We start from the raw sequence: 19,712 nt of genomic DNA on the forward strand, positions 1-19,712 counted from the left end.
GACCACGTCTTCCCCAAGCCCCACTGCAGAAGCAGAGGACAGGGGGCCTCCCAAGCCTGGCACAGGTCCGAGCAGTGCATAGATGAGTTATTCAAGTTGCAGTTCCTGAGTGCACACAGGTCTGACGGCCCACCCCCACGTGGGCAGGCCTGTGCCTCTGTCCGGGGCGCATGTGTACTGCAGGTCATGTGTTAGAGACACATGCAGATTATGGTGCCATTGTCATGTTTGGCAATATTCCCCAGTGAGGGCTTAGAGGGCATGGAGAATTGAAACTAGATCTTGATGAAAGAGTTAGATTTCTAGCAACTTTGCATAAACTGTTGATAAATCACATGCTTAGGGATGAAAATGACCCCTTCTCATTTGTCTGCCCTTCTGTACAAACCCATGGCATTACACCCGCAGTGGCCTGGCACATAGCTGGCCTCTCTAGCTGGTCCGACTCTCTTCTCCTTGCTCAGTGCACAAAACCACACCTGCAGCCTGCCCATCAGACCCTACGCTCACCCGGTGCTGGAGCTCACATGCACACAGTGCCACCAGTTTCCAAGGGCTGAGACGGCCAGGAGAGCAAACGCACAGCCTGCCCTGCTGGAGCTCCCAGTCCCAGGATAGGGAAGGCTGAGCCACAGGCCAATGAGAGGAAATGACAAAAGCAGATCAGCAAAAATAATGGTTGAAGTATAAGGTCTCCAGGGCCTCATCCTTTTCCTGTCACATCTTTGTGCCCCAGAGCGTCAGAGGGATTGTCTGCAGTGCGTTAAACCAGAGGCACCAGGACACAGTTTCTATGGCAACACCTCCCAGCTCCAATCCAGCTCTGAGTTAAAAATGATATCAAATAATTGGAGAGTGCGGGAGAGCACAGCCGGCAGCCTGACCCTGTCTCCCTTCTCTTCCCTAGATTTTCAGGTGTGTAGGCGCTGAGAAGTCCCCTGCCATAGAGTGAGCAGGACAGGCACAGACTCGAGTCTTTAGGGAGACAAGTTTGCGGTCAACTTTTGGCCTAGAAATGGGTCTGGATTTGGCCTGCAATGGACTAAGGGGAAAAGATGGCGTGGGTCCCTTCCAAATGCTGGAGCGGTGCGTCCTGAAGGCTGTCTGTGATACAAATGTTTCCTAGCACAGGTGTTGAGCCACAACAGACCGAGTCATTCTCCTCTAGCTCTTATCCCAGGGCAGAAAGCAGTCCAGCAGCCTGCCTCAGGATGTCTCTGTGCCCACCTTGAGGCAGGAAGACGGAGCCGCGCTTGCTCTGCCTGACCCCAGCCTGCTCCTCCGTGCCATGGGCCCTGAATTCAGCCTGAGGGGAGCAGGCGCACTGATCCTGCCTGCCCCGTCCCGGTCCAGCTGCTGTGTGGCTAAGTGGTGCCCAGGGAAGCAGGACATATGCCTGACTCGCAGATGCATGATGGCTGGTGCTTGAGTGCCCATTGGGCCGCACAACGTTTTAGAACCCAGACGGCCGGAGGCATGCAAGCTGAAACCAGGATGAGGAGGCTTCCTCACCCAGGCCTGATAGCTCTCAGGCAGTGAGGCAGGGGTGCCAAGGGTTTTCTTAGGCACCAAGAAACCACAAAGTCAGCGGCAGCTTGTGCTCTCATCACATTGGAGGCATTGCAACACAGGTTCCTGAATCTGGGCCTTAGAGGAAGGCAACCTGAGTTCAAATTCTGGCTTCATTAATTATTAGCTGTGAGACTTTAGGCAAATAACTTCTCTGTGTCTCAGTTTCTTCATCTGTAAAATGGAGCCCAAAGCCTGGACTTCACTGGCTTATTCTACGGGCTGAATGAGACTGTGCATGGGAAGCAGACTCCCAGGTGCCTGGCACATGCTGAATACATGTGCTTTTATTTAGGGTTTGAGTCGCAGCCCCGTCCTCTCATCAGAAGGACACTACCCGGGGTGGTGGACGGGGAAGCAGCGTGCAGATGGTGGAAAGGAGGTCTGGGTTGCAGTCCCTGTCCTGTGTGAACTTCAGCAGATCTCTTAACTCTTCTGGGCTTCATTTTACTTACTTCATAAATTCTTTCAGACCTAAGGTTTTACTGTTTCATAAACAAAACGGCTTGGGAAGACTCCACAACCCTCAGTCCCACATTTCATCGGGAAAATCGACAGCCCAGGACGGTGGCCCCAGACCACAGGCAGGGGTCCTCCTGCTCTATCTGTGAGCCTTACTCTGGACATTGAGGCACACCTTCCCGGCCTCAACGGCACAAAGGGCAGCTCCTACCTGCAGCAATGGCTGTCTTCTTGTCCACTGTCACGGCTACAGCTGTGCTCACCGTTACCACCACACGCTCACTTGGGCTTCCTGGGGAAACGAAAATTGCCAAGTCACTTTCTCAGCAGCTGGTGAAGCGCAGTGGTTGGGGTAGGCTGAGAAGACAAGTATAAATACTCGGTGAGGACATTCCTTGAATAACTGAGGGGGGTGTTTGAGGAAGTTTTTGTGACAGCTCTGTTACCACCAACCACTGGTCTTGGCAGAGCACCCCTAAGGGCCAGGCCCTGGCCCCTTGCTGTGCAGATCAGAACCTGACACATACGTACGTACGTTGTGGCCCTGGCCCCCTGGATAATGCAGTGCTGCCAGTGGCACCAGGACACTGTGAGTTTGCTCTGCCTATGGCAGTAAACCTGCCTGCTTGCCGCTGTCTCACTTGAACTCGGGACCCTGCTGTGACTGTCCTCTTGGCATGTGTTCCACTTAGAGGACGTGCATGACATCAAATGACTCTTTCTAGCAGAAGGACAGGCTGCGTTCCAGGGCTCGGTGGTGGCTGATCCTGGATTGTCCTTCATCAGTCACGAGTCAGGGTGACACTGACAGTCTCTTCAGGAAGCCAGAAGCCAGACGCTGCCTCAGGCACAGAAGGCTGCTGGTGACAGACGTGTCCCAGGCACACATGCATTCTGGTCATTGTGGCCCACCCGCCACCACCACGCCATCGTCCCACCACGTCTTTCACTTGACTTGCAGCTGGTTACTATACTTCTGGGACACCACAGGACTCCTGAAGGGCAGGAGCTTGCCTTGAGTTGCTTTTCCACCTCTTTTAGGCAATTAGGCCACCATAGGTACAGAATGTAGGTGGCAGTTTCAGCTCTACATTAAAACAGAGCTTCCTGGCTCTGAGGTGGTGCAGGCCAGTCCCTGACCTTGGACATCGTAATTTTCATCCATCCATGGACCTGGATTAGCTTTTCAAAACACTCTCGCCTACGGGTCAAGCTTCATTACTAAAAATCCAAGAAAGGGGCAAAATTTTATCATCTGCTCTCTTGTTAGAATGTCATTATATCAAATGTTGAAACAAACAGGTTATGAGAATCTCATTGTGTGGAGATTGTTATTACAGTGTCAGTTGTAATGGAACTTAAATTATCCACTAGTTTCTTGTATCTGCTATTTTGCTAAGATTACCCATCCTACCTTGCTGCAATCAAATATCCCACAGAAATTTAAAATTACTCTGATTCTTGGAACTTACAATATGTGAGGATGTCTTTGATTGTAGGAATTTGCCAAGGGACCACAGTAGACCCAGAAGTCAGCTTCCTTGCCTGGCTTCCAGAAATGTCTGGGAGATAGGGATGTGGCTGACCCCAGGCAGTATTCTCTGGCCTGCGGGATGTTTTCGGGGACAGGCCTGGCACTGTATGTGTGCTCCACCGGCTAGTAGGAAACACCCAAGTGAGTTGTGGGGCTCCTAACGACATGGTCTCTGGGGACTTCAGGAATTTCAGCACCTGGTCACCTAGCAGCTACGTGGCCCAGCACCTGGGGTGAATGAGCAGGTTACCAATTGCTGGTGGGGCCAGGCCCAGGGCCTGGCTCAAGAAGAGGTGGGCTGTGGAAGCAGGAGTAACAGGTCTGAGCCACCTGGGCTCTGGCGAAACTCTGCTCTGTGCTGGCAGGTTTCTCCAGCGCCAACAAAAGACAGCTCGGTGTGGGCAGAGCTCAGCCCGCAGGCCCAGGCAAAGGGCAACGGAGTCAGCCTGGGGAGGCAGAGGGAAGCCTGGCTACCCTGAGCCAACTCCTCTGCCTCCTGCGGGGCCCCTCCCCTTACAATGAAATTGTTTTCTTTCTTTGAGGAAGAACGAGGATGTGCAGGGGTGTCCATGTGTCCCTAAGCATATGTAGGAGCTAAGCCAGTGAGCCAGGGTGTGAAGAGGGAGCGCGCTCCTGCCTCCCCACTCAGCCGTCCCCTTTTAGGGTTGCCAGCTTCCCTCTCTTCTCCAGGCGGCTCAGTTCCCACCCACCCGCCCTCCTACCTCACCACCACAAAAAGCTCCCCTAGCAGCTAGCAGGCACACCCCAGTGACAATGCTGGCAGAAGGGAGCCAGTTGCCTTGGGCTGGGGGCAGGGGCCAGGGTCTCATCCCAGAGAACCCCCCCAGGACCCTGGGGGAGCCCCTCCTTGGGAGCCCTTGGTGCTGTGTAGATGGTGCCAGGAAGGAAGAGATGCCTCATTCTGGGTCTGGACGGGTAGTGTGGGAAGGGCCTTCACCATGGCTTTGAGGACCTAACCTCCCTCGGACCTTTTACTGGGAATGACAAAACCCGCTATCACCCTCCCCTTCCTGCCTTCCACTCAGTACAGTAAGAGCTCGGACTTTGTTTTAGGCTGGCTCTGTGGCTCTCTAGCTGTGTGATCCAGGGAAACATGCAGAACCTCTCTGAGCCTCAGATTCTCCTGCGTAAGAAGAAGGGTAATAACAGCACTTATCTTACAGGGCTGGACAGATTAAGCGTGTATGTGGAGAAAAGTGTTTTGTAAAGCACATCAGTGATACATCGGTGGGAGGAACAGGCATAGGATCAAGAGCGGGCCTCAGGCACAGCGTGAAGAGGGCATCCAGAGGGTGGACAGGGTTACTTTCACCTGGAGGGTTCAAGGGACTTTCAAAGACACTCAAATGTTTAGAAACAGAAGAATCTTAGAGATGAACTCGTCCAACATTCTCCTTGGAATTTTGGCTAATATCCCACTCTTCTTGACTTTTGGCCAAATCTTTTTCTTCATTCTACGGATTTTTAACCTCCAGCTTTGACTGCTGGCCAGGGAGTACCCTGACTCGCTTACGGGTGTATGCAGGGTAGAGACCAGCCATGTGGTAAGGCGGCAGTAAGCTTTCTCAAGGCGCCGTCCCGTGTCAGGAGGAAGGTAGGAGGGGAGCCCGGGGGTCTGCATGGCCTGCTCCTCGCCCTAAGAGCACTGGGAGAGGGGAGCCCTGCTTCCACCTGGCCCAGGAGCACAGGGTATGGATTACCTGGTCCCTCTGTCAAACGGAGGTTGAAGACAAAGCTGCCAGCGGGCTGCTCGGTGGCCTGGCGGTACCACAGAGGGAAGTGGTCCATGGTGAACACACTGGTTTCATCTTCAGGGGTCAGGAACTTCCTGCAAGGAGAGAGATCTGGTTCCTCCCCCACCTCTGGGAACACGTTCATCCCTTTTTCCTTTTTCATACACAGTCATCTTCGCAGGACCAAAACAGTGATTCCCGTTTTGGTAGAGCTGCAGGTAGAAAATAGTAGCTCCTAAATTGGTATTGCCCAGACAATGTCCCCAGAAATTCCTGCCACTTCCAGAATCAAATGCTGTCGCATCTGATGGTAGCACATTTGTAGCCAGAAGAGGTAGGGGGCCTGTGTAATGAAAGAATACTTTCCATTTTTATGTACATTCGTTTGTCTGCAGCATTTATTTCTTTAGGATATAGCCTAATTTCTTTTTGTCTGGCTAATTAGTGTGTCTGAGTGAGGAAATTGTGTAGTCAATTCCATCAGTGAGCTAATACAGGAGTGTAAATTCCCCCAAAATAGTTACTTCAAAAGTCATTGCCTCTAGGTTTTAGAATACATTATGAGTTTCCTTTTTTTTTTGCGCAACTTTACCTTGCTAATTATGGTTGCATTCCCTGAACACACACCAGCGGCAGAAGGGAGTGGCTTACATGTTCCAGAAGCCAACCTGCCTTGTTGCACAGTTCCTGGGCTGCCATCTCATCACGGTTGAGGTGAAGGGAGCCCCCTAGAGTTGTGCAGTGCACATGCACTGTTTGTGGCAGCTGGGTCCATGACCCAGGAAGGTTTGCCTGTATGAGACTTCCCTCTTCCATTCTTAGAAACCTTTCAGAGAGGGTGCATGGGAATGCCAAGATGCTTTCCCCTGTCACACTGCCAGGTGTGGTTCACCGGTCCAACCTCAGCCCGACGTACGATTTTCTGATTGGGGTGAAGTTTAAGGAGATGAGGAAGTACGAGTGGGTGGTGAACTTGAGGAGGAAAATTCCTCACACTGTTCAAGGCCTTAGGGTGAAGCTGCAGTTTACCCACGAGTCCAGTCCGTCTGAGTTATTTGCTGTGTCTCTGACAGGGCCATGGGATAGGTGAGCAAGGGAGGGAATAGCTTCCTTCTATTTCTGCTTCTCATGGAGTGAGGGGAGGTGGTGAGAGGGAAGAGCAACTTAATTTGTTTTCCTAGAAAGCCTCAGCTTTCTAGCAAGCATGGATCTGTCACAAAGTCCTGGAAGAGCCTCGGAGACAGTAATCCATAGTGAGAGCAGCAGCCAGTGGGGAGCAGGTGAAAACATTGGGTCCAGTCTGCTCAGCAGCCCCTCGGTGCTTCTCCTCCAGATGCCTGGTGGCCCCCGCCTGCTGCCCATTTCAGTCTCAGGGTTTGCAGAGTCACCCCAAACCCTTCTCTGGGCTCCCACCCTCCCTTTGCTGCAGCACCTGGTGGAGAGGATACTGGGTGTAGCAGGATTCTCCCACAATTCTGGCTTGGCTTGGAGTAGGGTTTTCAGCCTCAGTGCTACTTGCATTCTGGGCCAGACAATTGTCGTAAGGGCTGTTCTGTCACGCGTCCTTGGCCTCTACCCACGAGATGCCAGTAACAAACTCCCTCCCCAGTTGTGACAACCAAAACTATCTCCAGACATTGCCCAATGTCTCTGGGGTGAACGTGGTAGTGGGGGTCGCTCCCAGTTGAGAATTGCTGGCTTAGGGGATGGGGAAAGTGTCAACAAAAGAGGGGACACAGCCAGAAGATTTAACCTGTTGTGTACAGACCTGTCTCAGGAGGAAAACAAGTTATGGGTTTCCCTCTGTGGAAGTGAATCTCTGATTAACTTTCCCGCTTCAAGGTCTTGGCTGCTCTCTTACCTGACTGAGTTGTCCCCCCCCCCTTGGGGACACCTCCAGGATGGGGCTAAGCCTGGGTGGGTTACTTTATGACCCTGTAAGTCCCAACCCCTGCACCCTCCCTGCACTCCAGGGGTCCGCATCTCTGCCTGCTCACATGCTGCAGAAACATGCTACAGGGATCCCGCGCCTGGCCCCCAGCAGGACTTACGTGTCAGAGACCTTCTCGGAGCCCACGTACAAGCTGCGCCTGAGGAGGCCGGCCCGGGTGCCCAGGAAGGCCACGTCTGCCACACGCTCCGACTCCCTGTGAGGCAGACAGAGCAGGCATCACCGCCACACAGCACAGTGGCAGGTCCAGGACGAGGCCACAGGGAGCCCAGGAAGACCCGAAGGACTTTTCTGGCACCTGGCCCCGACTGGGGTGGGGCTGAGGGCAGGCAGGCTGGTTTCTCAGGTCATCCTGGCTCCCCTGGGCAGCACCTCCCCTTGTTAATGGGGTCTCCTGGTCCTCTACATGTCTGCTTTTTGAAAATCTAGTTCCTAATTTGTCTGTTCAGCTCTGGGAGGAGTTGGCTCTGAAAGAGACAGTGACTCAGGAAAAGAGATTTTGTCCTGGGACCTAAGGAATAGTAACTTCTCGTGACCAATGCATACGCAGCACCCACAGTTTCAAAGCCCTTTCACATGTCTACCTCATGACGACATGGAAAAGAAGGAGGAGCAGACACTGTCTACAGCCACCTAAGGGCAGTCCCGGTGGGCTTCATAACCTTCACAATGAGATTTGAAAAAAATCCGTTCGCTAGCTGGAGTCTCAAAGCCACTCGATTATGTAGGTGCACCAGGTAGCCGTCATTACCTCGTTTTTTTGTATTTCAAGAGATTGTATTGAGGTATAATTGACATAGAATTATAAGATATTTAAAGTGTACACCGCGGTGCTTTGGTATACGTATACACAGTGAAAGGATCCCCCCAATCGAGTTAATGAACACATCCATCACCTCACATATTAATCTGTTTTTGTGTGTGTGTGTGCGCGAACATTTAAGTTCCACTCTCTTAGCAAATTTCAATTATACAATTCAGTGTTATGGCTGTTGTCTCCATGCTGTACGTTAGATCCTCAGGCCTTATTCGTCTTATCGCTGAAAGTTTGAACCCTTGTACCAACCTCTCCCTATTCCCCTCCCCCCCCAGCAACTATTTTTCTACTCTGTTCTTATGTTTCACTGTTTTGGTTTATTTTTAGATCCTACACATCTGACTTATTTCACTTAGCGTAATTTCTCAAGGAGATCCATTCTTGTTGTTACAAATGGCAGGATTTCTTTCTTTCTCATGACTGAATAATGTTCCATTGTATATGCATATACACCCACATCTTTTTTTTTTTTTAACGTGGGCCTCTTGCATTGAATTTTTTTTTTTTTTTTAGTTTCAGGTGCACAAAACATGTAATAATCAGACATTTATCATTTATATCTCCCACACAGTGACAACCCTCCTCCCCCCATACACTACCCCTCTGACATCGCACAGAGCCATTACATTTCCACTGTCTCTATTCCTAATGCTGTACTCCGCTTCTTATAACAATATATATCGTTACTATTGTAACAATATATATGTATATATATGTATAATTGTAGTTGACATTCATTATTGTTCAGCTTCACTTTCAGGTGTACAGTGCAGTGATCAGGCATCCACATCATCCCTGAGGTGGTCTCCCTAATGAGACAAGTGTCCTTTGGATACCCTACAAAATCTTTACAACATTATTGATTACATTCCTCAAATTAACTTTCGTATTCCCGTGGCCATCTTGTGGTTACTGACTGTGATTTCTAATCCCCTCACCTTCCCCCTTATCCCCACCCTCCCCCCATCTAGCAACCCTCAGTTTTTCCTCTATGTCTCTGAGTCAGTTTCTGATTTGTTCAGTCATTTATTCTGTTCTTTAGATTCCACATATAAGTGAGATCATATGGTACTTGTCTTTCTGAGTCTGACTTATTTCACTTAGCATAATGTTCTCTAGGTCCATCCACGTTGTTGCGAATGGTAAGATTTCACCCACATCTTCTTTAACCATTCATCCATTGATGACAGGTTGTTTCCACACCTTGGCTCTTGTGACTGATGTTTCAGTGAACATGGGACTGCAGAGAATGTCTTCGATACTCTATTTTTGTCTCCTTTATCTATAGACCCAGAAGCGGGATTGCTGCGTCATAACGTAGTTCTATTTTTAATTTTTTGAGAAACCTCCATACTGTTTTCCATAGTGGCTGCACCAATCTACATTCCCATCAATAGTGTCAACACTTGTTATCTTTTGCCTGTTTGATAACATTGTACCAGGTTTGAGGAGATACCTCAAACCTGACGATTAGTGAGGTTGAGTACTTTTTCATGTACCTGCTGGCCATTTGCACGTCTTCAGAAAGACATCTATTCAGATCATCTGCCCTTCGAGAAAAAAAAATCAGATTGTTTGTTGTTTTGTTATGGAGTTGTGTGCGTTCTTTAATTTGGATATTAACCCCTCATCAGATACATGATTTGTACGTATTTTCTCCCATTCAGTAGGTTGCCTTTTCATTTTGTTCATGGTTTCATTTGCAGTGCAGAAGCTTTTTAGTTGCATGTAGTTCCACTTGTTTATTTTTGGCTTTAGTTTCCTTTGCTTTTGGTGGCAAATCCAAAAAGTCATTACCAAGGTGATGTCAAGGAGCTTACCCCCATGTTTCTTCTAGGAGTTTTATGGTTTCAAGTTTTATGTTCCAGTCTTTAATATATTTTGAGTTGATTTTTGTGATTGGTGTAAGACAGTGGTCAAATTTCATTCTTTTGTGTGTAGCTGTCCAGTTTTCCCAACACCATTTGTTGAAGAGACCATCCTTTCCCCATTGTATATTCTTGGCTCGTATGTTGTAAATTAACTGACTGTATATGTTTGGGTTTATTTCTGGGGTCTCTATTTTGTTCCACTGTTATGTGTTTGTTTTTATGCCAATATCATACTGTTTTGATACTATAGCTTTGTAACATAGTTTGAAATCAGGATGTGTGATGCCTCTGGCTTTGTCCTTTCTTAAGATTGCTTTGGCTATTTGGGGTCTTTTGTTGTTTCACACAAATTTTAGGATTGTTTTCTCTATTTCTGTGAAAAATGCCATTGGAATTTTGATAGAGATTGCATTGAATCTGTATATTGTTCTGGGCAGTATGGACATTTTAACAATATAAATTCTTCCAATCCATGGGCATGGAATATTTTTCCATTTATTTGTGTCTTCTTCAATTTCTTTCTTTGCCACTTATAGTTTTCAGTGTACAGGACTTTCATATTCTTGGTTAAATTTATTCCTAGATATTTTATTCACTGATGCAATTATAAATGGGATTGTTTTCTTAATTTCTCTTTTTTGAGTGTACAGAAACACAACTAATATTTGTACATTGATATTATATCCTGTAACTTCACTAAATTTATTATTAATAGTTCAGTTTCTTTAATGGACTCTTCAGGGCTTTTTATACATAACATGTCATCTGCAAATAGAGTAAATTTTACTTCTTCCTTTCCAATTTGGATTCCTTTCCTACATTTCTCTCTCTCAATCTCTCTCTCTCTCTCTCTCTCTCTCTCTCTCTCTCTCTCTCTCTCTCTTTCCTTGCCTAATTGTTTTAGCTAGGACTGCCTCTACTATGTTGAATAAAAATGATGAAAGTGGGGCATCATTGTCTTGTTCATGATCTTAGAGGAAAAGCTTTTAGCTTTTCACCATTTTTACTGCTGAATATGCTGTTAGCTGTGGGTTTGTCATATGTGGCTTTATTTCATCACTTCTGACTTTATAAATATTCCTGTCCCTAGCCCAATTTATTGCAGGTTATTACCCAGTTTCTCTTAGTGCTTGTATTGGTGTTGTTAGTGAGTGTATAAGGTAGCCAATACCCAAAACATTGACAAGGAGAAGTGTTTCTTTCATCAAAACTCAGCTGTGTGGCTGTTGGGGTTTCCCTAATGGAATTCTGTGACGGAGGCTGCACCATGCAATATCAGCTGATATTACCTGGGGTTGGGGGGGGCCTACGCATCTGTTTATCTCTAAAAAGCTTTGTAATGAAATTCTTTATTCAAAAGTAGAAAGACTAGTCTAATGAGACTACTGCATCTATAACTCAGTTTCAACAATTACCAACCCATACCAATCTTGTTTCTTCTACAGCCTCCCCTGCCCCTCAATTCAATTGTTTTAAAGCAAATCCCATATATGATTTCATTGATAAATATTTTAATTTCTATCATTAAAATATAAGGAACGAAAAACCCTCAATATCATTATCACACCTAAAAAACCCTCACAATTCTTTAACGTCATCAAATAATCCAATGAATATTTTTAAGTTTATTTAAATCAGAATCTGACTAGGGTTCATGGTTGATATGTTTCTTCTCTTTTTCTAATATATATATATATATATATATATATATATATATATATATATATGTTATTTATTTATTTATTAAACTCTGATTCATGTATCATACAATTCATCCATTTAAAGTGTACAATTAGTAAATGGTTTACAGCATATTCAGATTGTGGACCCATCACCACAGTCAACTGTAGAACATTTTCATCATTCCCCAAAGAAAGCCCATACCTATTAGCAGTCATCTTTAGCCTCTAAACTTTTTCTCTCTTCTTTTCCTTGCAGTTAATTTGCTGAACTAGGTCATTTGTAGAGTTTCTCACATTCTGGATTTGGCTGATTGCAATGCTGTAGTGTTATTTAGCATGCTCTCTTGTCCCTATATTTCTTATAAACTAGCAATTAGACCTCACGGCCAGATTCGATTCTGGTTTAAGTTTTCGCAGGTGGTGAGTTCTTCATCAAGACGCACACTCTATCTGATTGACTAGAGGCTGCAAAATAGGGATATTCCTTCCTTATTTTATTTTTACCTGAAAAACCTGAATAAAGAAAACTTTCTCCTCATCAATATTTGGTTATCCTGAGATATAATTTGTACAGGAGAGGCAAGATAAGTAAGTGAGTCTGTTTATTTACCAGTTTTCAGAATGAGTTTGTTTCCTAACATCTTCCAAAGATGACTAATAAAGTCATTTTTTTCAGTATCGTTATGAACATAGGATTTTAAACATATTTCATGTGTTTTAATCCATCGTAGTTGTTATTATTCTTGCTGCTCTAACTGTCCCATCTTTGGGTCAGTGAGAGCCTCTTCAGGCTATCTTTGGGGTTCTGTGGGCATAACCTCATTAGTCTTTAGTAACTTATTACCTCCTGGCATGGCAAGATGCTTCCAGCTCATTTTGTACATTTTCTGCCCTTTTCCTGGAATCAAATATTTCTCCAAGAACCACTCACTCGTTTTAATGAGGACTTTTTAATGTGGACATTGACTGTCCAGATCTGAGGTGCTCACTGAGGTTGGTCCTTTCAGTGGACAGAGCTAGGAGGTTCTTTTTGCTTCTTTCAGAGAAAATACATCATGAGCTCACTGACATTTCCAATTCCTTTTTAGCATTACATTTAAACTTAACTTCTTTGATTTAAAAAACTTGCATCTTTTTTCTTTATTGCTGAAAATATTGGTTACTAATCACATTAGCATAATACTTTTTGCTCTATCACTCTACCTAGTTGGAGAATAACAGCGTCAATATTGTTTCTAGCAATGTGGTTATTGAACAGTTTAAGATTTTATTTATTTATTATTTACAGTTCTATGCTTTCAAATCCCTTGAAAGCATTCACCTATGTGTGGTTATTTCATGAACTTGATACAGAGCTAAGTTTATTTGCTTCACTTGCTTTCATTTTGTTTTATTAGTTTCAGGTGTACAAACAATGTAATAGCTAAATATTTATCATTTATATCCCTCACACAGTGATAAACCCCTTCCCCCCATCTACTACCCCTCTGACATCGCACACAACCAATACATTTCCACTGCCTCTATTCCTAACTCTGTCCTCCACTTCTTGTAACTATATATACATATAAAATTGTAGTTGACATTCATTATTGTTCAGCTTCCGTTTCAGGTGTACAGTGCAGTGATCATATTATGTTAAGTGAAATAAGTCAGAGAAAGACAAATACCATATGATCTCACTTATATGTGGAATCTAAAGAAAAGAATAAATGAACGAACTAATTAGAAACAGTCTCAGAGACATAGAGGAAAAACTGAGGGTTGCTAGATGGGGGCGGAGGTGGGGATGAGGTGGAAGGTGAAGGGATTTGAAAGCACAGTCAGTAACCACAAGATGGTCACGGGGTTACGAAAGTCAATTTGGGGAATGTAATCAATAATGTTGTAAAGAGTTTGTAGGGTATCCAATGGACACTTGTCTCATTACGGAGACCACCTCAGGGATGATGTAGATGCCTGATCACTGCACTGCTTTCATTTTTTAGAGCTTATATTTTAAAATTTAATTTTGTTTTATAATGATATAAAGCATTAATGAGGCTCCAAAGTCAAATATGCAAAATAAGCCATATTCAGAAGAATCTGTCTGTTTCCATCTCCCTGTTCTTTCACTCTTTGTATAAGTATCCATTTTTTGTTTGTTTATTGTTCCATTAAAATATGCATATACAAAAAGTTGGATGATTAAGTTCGCGAATTTTCCAATGTGACACACACACACATACACATACACACACATACATATATGTAATATGTACATATATGGAATGAAATATAAGGAATGAAATATATACACACATATGTATGAAATATATTTGCATCTCCTCTTTTTAGATAAACGGGGTGGAGGTGTTATATAGACTTTTCTCCATTGTTGAGATCATCCCATAGCAGAATATGGAGATAGTTCTCATTTTGTTTTCACTCAAACATTTACTTTTAATTTATTATTCAATTATAGTTGACATATTATATTATATTAGTTTCAGATGTACAACATAGTGATTAGATGGTTATATACTTATGAAGTGATCACCACAAGTCTAGTACTCACCTGGTACCACATATAGTTCCTACAATATTATTGACTATATTCCCTGTACTGTACTTTACATCCCCGTGACGATTTTTATAACTGGCAATTTGTACTTCTTAATCCCTTTCACCTATTTTGCCTGTCCACCCCAACCTCCTTCTCATCTGGCAACCATCAGTTTGTTCTCTGTATCTATGAGTTTATTTCTGTTTTGTTTATTCATTTATTTTGTTTTTTAGGTTTCACACTAAGTAAAATCATGATTTTACTGTTTGATTTATTTCACTTAGCATGATATCCTCTAGGTCCATCCATATTGTCACAAATAACAAGATTTTATTCTTTTTTAATGATTAACATTCCGTTGTATATATCTATGTACCACATCTTTATTCATTCTTCTATCGATGGACACCTAGATTGCTTCCATATCTTGGCTATTATAAATAATGCTCCAATAAACATAGAGGTGCATATATCTTTTCGAATTAGTGTTTTCAATTTCTTTGGATAAATACCCAGAAGTGGAATTGCTGGGTCTATTTTTAATTTTTTGAGGAACCTCCATACTGTTTTCCATAGTGGCTGCACCAATTTACAATCTAACAATGCGCAAGGGTTCCCTTTTCTTCACATCCTTGCCAACACTTGTTGTTTGTTGATTTATTGATAATAGCCATTCTGACAGGTGTGAGATGACATCTCATTTTAGTTTTAGTTTGCATTTCTCTGATGATTAGTGATGTTGAGCATCTTTTCATATGTCTGTTGGCCATGTGTATAACCTCTTTGGAGAAATTTATGTCCTCTGCCCGTTTTTAAATTGAATTGGATTTTTTGTTTTTGATGTTGAGCTGTATGAGTTCTTTATAAATTTTGGATATTAACTCCTTAATGCATATATCATTTGCAAATATCTTCTCCCATTCAGTAAGTTGCCTTTTTGTTGGTGGTTCCCTTTGCGGTACAAAAGCTTTTAAATTTGATGTTAAGTACCATTCATTTATTTTTGCTTTTATTGTCTTTGCTGTAGGAGACATATTTAAAAACTATTGCTAAGAGTGATGTCAAAAGTTTGCCTATGTTTCTTCCAGGAGTTTTATGATTTCAAGTCTTACATTTAAGTCTTTAATCCATTTTGAGTTTATTTTTGTATATGATGTAAGAAAGTAGTTTAGTTTCATTTCTTTTGGCATGTATCTGCATAGATTTCCCAACTATTTATTGAAGAAACTGTCTTTACCTCCCCTGTATATTCTTGCCTCCTTTGTCACTGACTAATAAACCATATGTGTGGGTTTGTTTCTGGGCTCTCTATTCCGTTTCATTGATCTATGCATCTGTTTTCATGCCAGTACCATGCAGTTTTGGTTACTACAGGTTTGGTATCAGGTGGTATGATTCCTCCAATTTTGTTCTTCTTTCTCAAGATTGCTTTGGCTATTCAGGGCCTTTTGCGCTACCATAGTAAATTTTAGAATTATTTGTTTTAGTTTTAATATTTTGATGGGAATTGCATTGAATGTATAGATTGCTTTGAGTAATATGGACATTTAACAATATTAATTCTTCCTATCCATGAGCATGGTATATCCTTCTTTTTATTTGTGTCTTCTTCAAGTTTTTTTAAAGCAATGTCTTATAGTTTTCTGAGTACAGGTCTTTTACCTCCCTGGTTAAATTTATTCCTAGGTATTTTATTCTTTTTGATGCAAATGCAAATGGGATTGTTTTCTTAATTTCTCTTTCTGATACTTTGTTATTGGTGTATAAAGTGCAACAAATTTCTAAATATTAATTTTGTATCCTGCACCTTTACTGAATTCATTAATTCCAATAGTTTTTTGTGGAATCTTAAGGGTTCTTTCTATATAGTATCATGTCATCTGCAAATAATGACAGTTTTACTTCTTTCTTTCCAATTTGGATGCCTTTTAATTTTTTTCTTGTCTGACTGCTGTGAGATATTTCTCATTTTTAACAGCTACATAGCGTTCCATTATGTAGATCTACCATGATTTGTTTAACTAGGCTTTTACCGATGGATATTTAGGTTATTTCCAATCTTTTTTTCTTTTGTATTTTTATTGTTATATCTTTGGGATACATTCCTAGAAGTGGGATTGCTGGGTCAAAGTTTACAGTATAAACTGGGTCATATACATAAAGTATATGTGTATAAAGTATAAAGAAGTATAAACTGGGTCATATACATAAAGTATATAAAGAAGTGGGATTGCTGGGTCAAAGTATAAAGAAGTATAAACTGGGTCATATACATAAAGTCTATGTAATTTTGTTAAATATTGTTAAATTCCCCTCCATAGGTTTTGAAACATTTTGTATTCTCACCAACAATATACACGAATGCCTGATTTCCCACAACGTTGCTAACCATGCGCGTCAACAAACTTAGATGGTTTTCAGTCTGATAAGTGACCAAAATGATCTCAGTACTGTTTGAATTTGCATTCCTTTTATTATTGAGCTAGATTGAAAATTTTTTCATATATTTAAGGACTATTTGCATGTATTCTCTGTCCATATCTCTTGGCCATTTCCCCTATAAAGTGGTTGGTCTTTTACTTCTATATTTTTGAAGCTCTTTATGTATTACAAATACATGATATAGGGATTGTAAACCTTTTATTTGTTTTACCAGTTACAAACATTTTTCTGGTTTGTTATTTCGCTTCATCTTGCTCATATTTTTATTTTTGCCAAATGAACATTTTTATGTTGTTAAATTTACTAGTCATTCCCTTATTGCTTCTGAATTTTGAGTCATCATTGGGAAAGGTTTCCCCACTCTACATTTTAGAGCACTTGGCTCATGTTTTCTTTTAGTACTTATATGGTTTCATTTTTTTTTTTTTACATTTATATCTCTGAGTCATTTGGATGTTATCCACTGATGTGGGGAAAGAATACAATTTTATCATTCTCCATATGGCTCTCAAACCAGTTATTGAAAAGTCCATTTCCCCTCACTGAGTTGACATGATGTCTTTGTAATATACTAAATTTCCACATGCATTTAGGTAAATTTGTGGATTTCCTATTCTTTTCCCTTGGTTTACCTGTCTATTCATATGTCAATACCACACTTTGTAAGTTGTAGAGATTTTGTAATATGTCTTAATATGTTGGTAGGACTAACCTTTCTTTGTTCCTTTTCTTTTTCAGGGATTTCCTGACTGTTCTTTCCTGTTCTTCCAAATAAACTTGGTAATCAATTTATCTGGATATAGAAAAATACTTATGGCATTTTTATTGGGATTGCATTAAATTTATAAAGTAACTTAGAGAGGATTAATATCTTCGTGATGTTGAGTCTTCCTATCCAAAAATACTGAATATTTTCCCATTTGTTCAAGTTTACTTTTGTGTCTTTCAGGATTGTTTTATAACTTTCTTTATGCAAGTTTTGGGACATTTCTTATAGTTTATGCTTAGGTATTTTATTATACTTTATATTTAGCACTCCTAAATAGGCCTTCTCACATCATCTTATATCTGGTTTTTATTTGTATAGAGAAAGGTTATTAATTTTTGAATGCTCATATTATAAACTGCTACTCTACTAAATTCTCTTATTGTGTACAGCAGTTTTCCTGTTAATTCTTTTGGGGTTTCCAGGCATATAAGTGTATCTATCATCTTATTAAACAGAGATCACTTCCATCTTCTTTTGCTCTCCTCAGTGCTTCTGGGTGCACCCCCCACCTAAGGGTACCAGTGACCACCTTCTAACCGAGTGGAATAGTAGGAGGGAGGCTGGGCCTGACTGTCTTGTTTCTGTCTTTACTGACAGGGCGTCTAGCTCATTCAGATGTTAACTTTCAGGCTGCAGCCAATTTTAATTTTAATTTTATTGAGTGGTTTTTTATAAAATCATAACTGGATATTAATATTTATTCAAATATCTTTTCTGCATCTATGTGGGTGACGATATGATTTCCCCCCTTAGTTTTATTAATATGCTATTTATACTAGTTTCCCAAGTTATCTTTTCTGATACACACCCTTGGTAAGAATATTTGCTCCTCAATGTTTCTCAACACGAAAAACGTCTCTGGCTAATCTCTGAATTTGGAAAGATTAAGGTTGTGCCCCTTCTTTCCAAACCAAGTGATCCAGCCCCTCCATGGGAGTCAGGATAGTGCAGGGGCTAAGATTCTAGACCCCAGAACCAGGTGGCCTGAGTTGAGTCCTGCTCCACCACTTGTGAGGCATACGACCTTGGGCAAGTTGCTGACGCCACTCTGCCTTGGTTTCCTCATCTGTAAAGTGGGAACAATGATGGTACCTATAATGGTCATAGGGTGGGTGTGAGGCTCAATGTGTTAATGGACAGTAAGTACTAAGACCAGTGCCTGGCCCACGGTGCTCTTTTTGGTTCTTTAGTTTATTTAATTTTGTCTAGGTAACATATTCACATGGTTCAAAACTGTACCAAGAAGTTATACAGTGAAAATATCCCTTCCATTTCTGTTTCAGTTGCCCATTTTTCTAATCAGAAGCAACCAATGAGAACTTTTCCTATATAGCCTTCCATATATACTTTATATATATGCACACATATGTACTATGTTTTTCCTTCTTTATACAGAAATGGTAGTACACTATGCACAGCATTCTTCATTGTTCCTATAAAATTCTGTTGGTGTTTTCATTAAAATATTAGGTTAGTGCGAAAGTAATTGCGCTTTAAAAGGTTAAAAATAATGGCAAAAATCGCAATTACTTTTGCACCAACCTAAGTAGCATTAGTTAATTTACCAAGTGTCTAAGGGAGGTTTGACATCTTCATGATGTTGATGTTAAGTCCTCTTATTCAGGAACAAGGTGTGGCCCACTGTATTCTTAACCTCATCAACATCTTACACCCTCCCAACACTCCTGTGTGTGCCCGCGCGCGCACACTCGCCTTTTATCTCTTCTTTTCACCTGTCTACTAAACACAACAGCACCAGGTAAATATCAGGAAAGGGACTGAGAAAACCTCAGGCGCTGGGACATACTGAGGTCACATTTGTACTTCATGGTACCTTGACCTCACCTGCTGGAAACAAGGCACTGATCTGCTTGGGGTCAGAAAGGGGAGAGGACAGCAGATATGCTGTGTGTGGAAGCTTTGCCAAGCCCCTGCTTTAACTGGGGCTGTGTGAAGATTGTTCTCATTCCCCCACGTCTTCCACCCTCATCACGGTTCATCTTAGGCCAAAGGACGTGGGTGGTCTCCTGAGCTGCCAGTGGACGAGTGGGAGGGACCCTGACTCAGCCAAGGGAATGCCGGGCGCCAGAACTTTTTCCCTTGCAGGAGCCCTCCACCCCAGCAGGTACCTACTCAGAGCTGTTGAGAACCAGCGCTGTCCAGTAGGCTTCCATGGGCGCCGTCACCACTGCGTCAAACAGCACCTCCCGCAACAGCTCCTCGTCACCTGGGCGCCAAAAGCAGAGGAGAGCAATCCACTTATTTCCCCCGTGATTATGAATACAGCTCATCTGCCCTTTTGAAAAACCCTGAACT

General features: G+C 42.6%; 1 protein-coding gene across 1 annotated transcript in view; it reads right to left on the reverse strand.

Annotated features, from left to right (window-relative positions):
* The window catches only part of CACNA2D4 (calcium voltage-gated channel auxiliary subunit alpha2delta 4), a gene marked incomplete at its 5' end in the record, with an annotated part of 135,071 nt that overhangs the window by 41,576 nt on the left and 73,783 nt on the right, over positions 1-19,712 (reverse strand). Inside the window, 4 exons of the mRNA XM_081058997.1 lie at positions 2,243-2,323; positions 5,287-5,414; positions 7,371-7,466; positions 19,530-19,623. Coding sequence (XP_080915123.1) covers positions 2,243-2,323; positions 5,287-5,414; positions 7,371-7,466; positions 19,530-19,623 — 399 coding nt within the window. The remainder of the gene's footprint in view (positions 1-2,242; positions 2,324-5,286; positions 5,415-7,370; positions 7,467-19,529; positions 19,624-19,712) is intronic.

The sequence above is a fragment of the Rhinolophus hipposideros genome, assembly GCF_964194185.1.
Source record: "Rhinolophus hipposideros genome assembly, chromosome: 9".
Lineage (NCBI taxonomy): Eukaryota > Metazoa > Chordata > Mammalia > Chiroptera > Rhinolophidae > Rhinolophus > Rhinolophus hipposideros.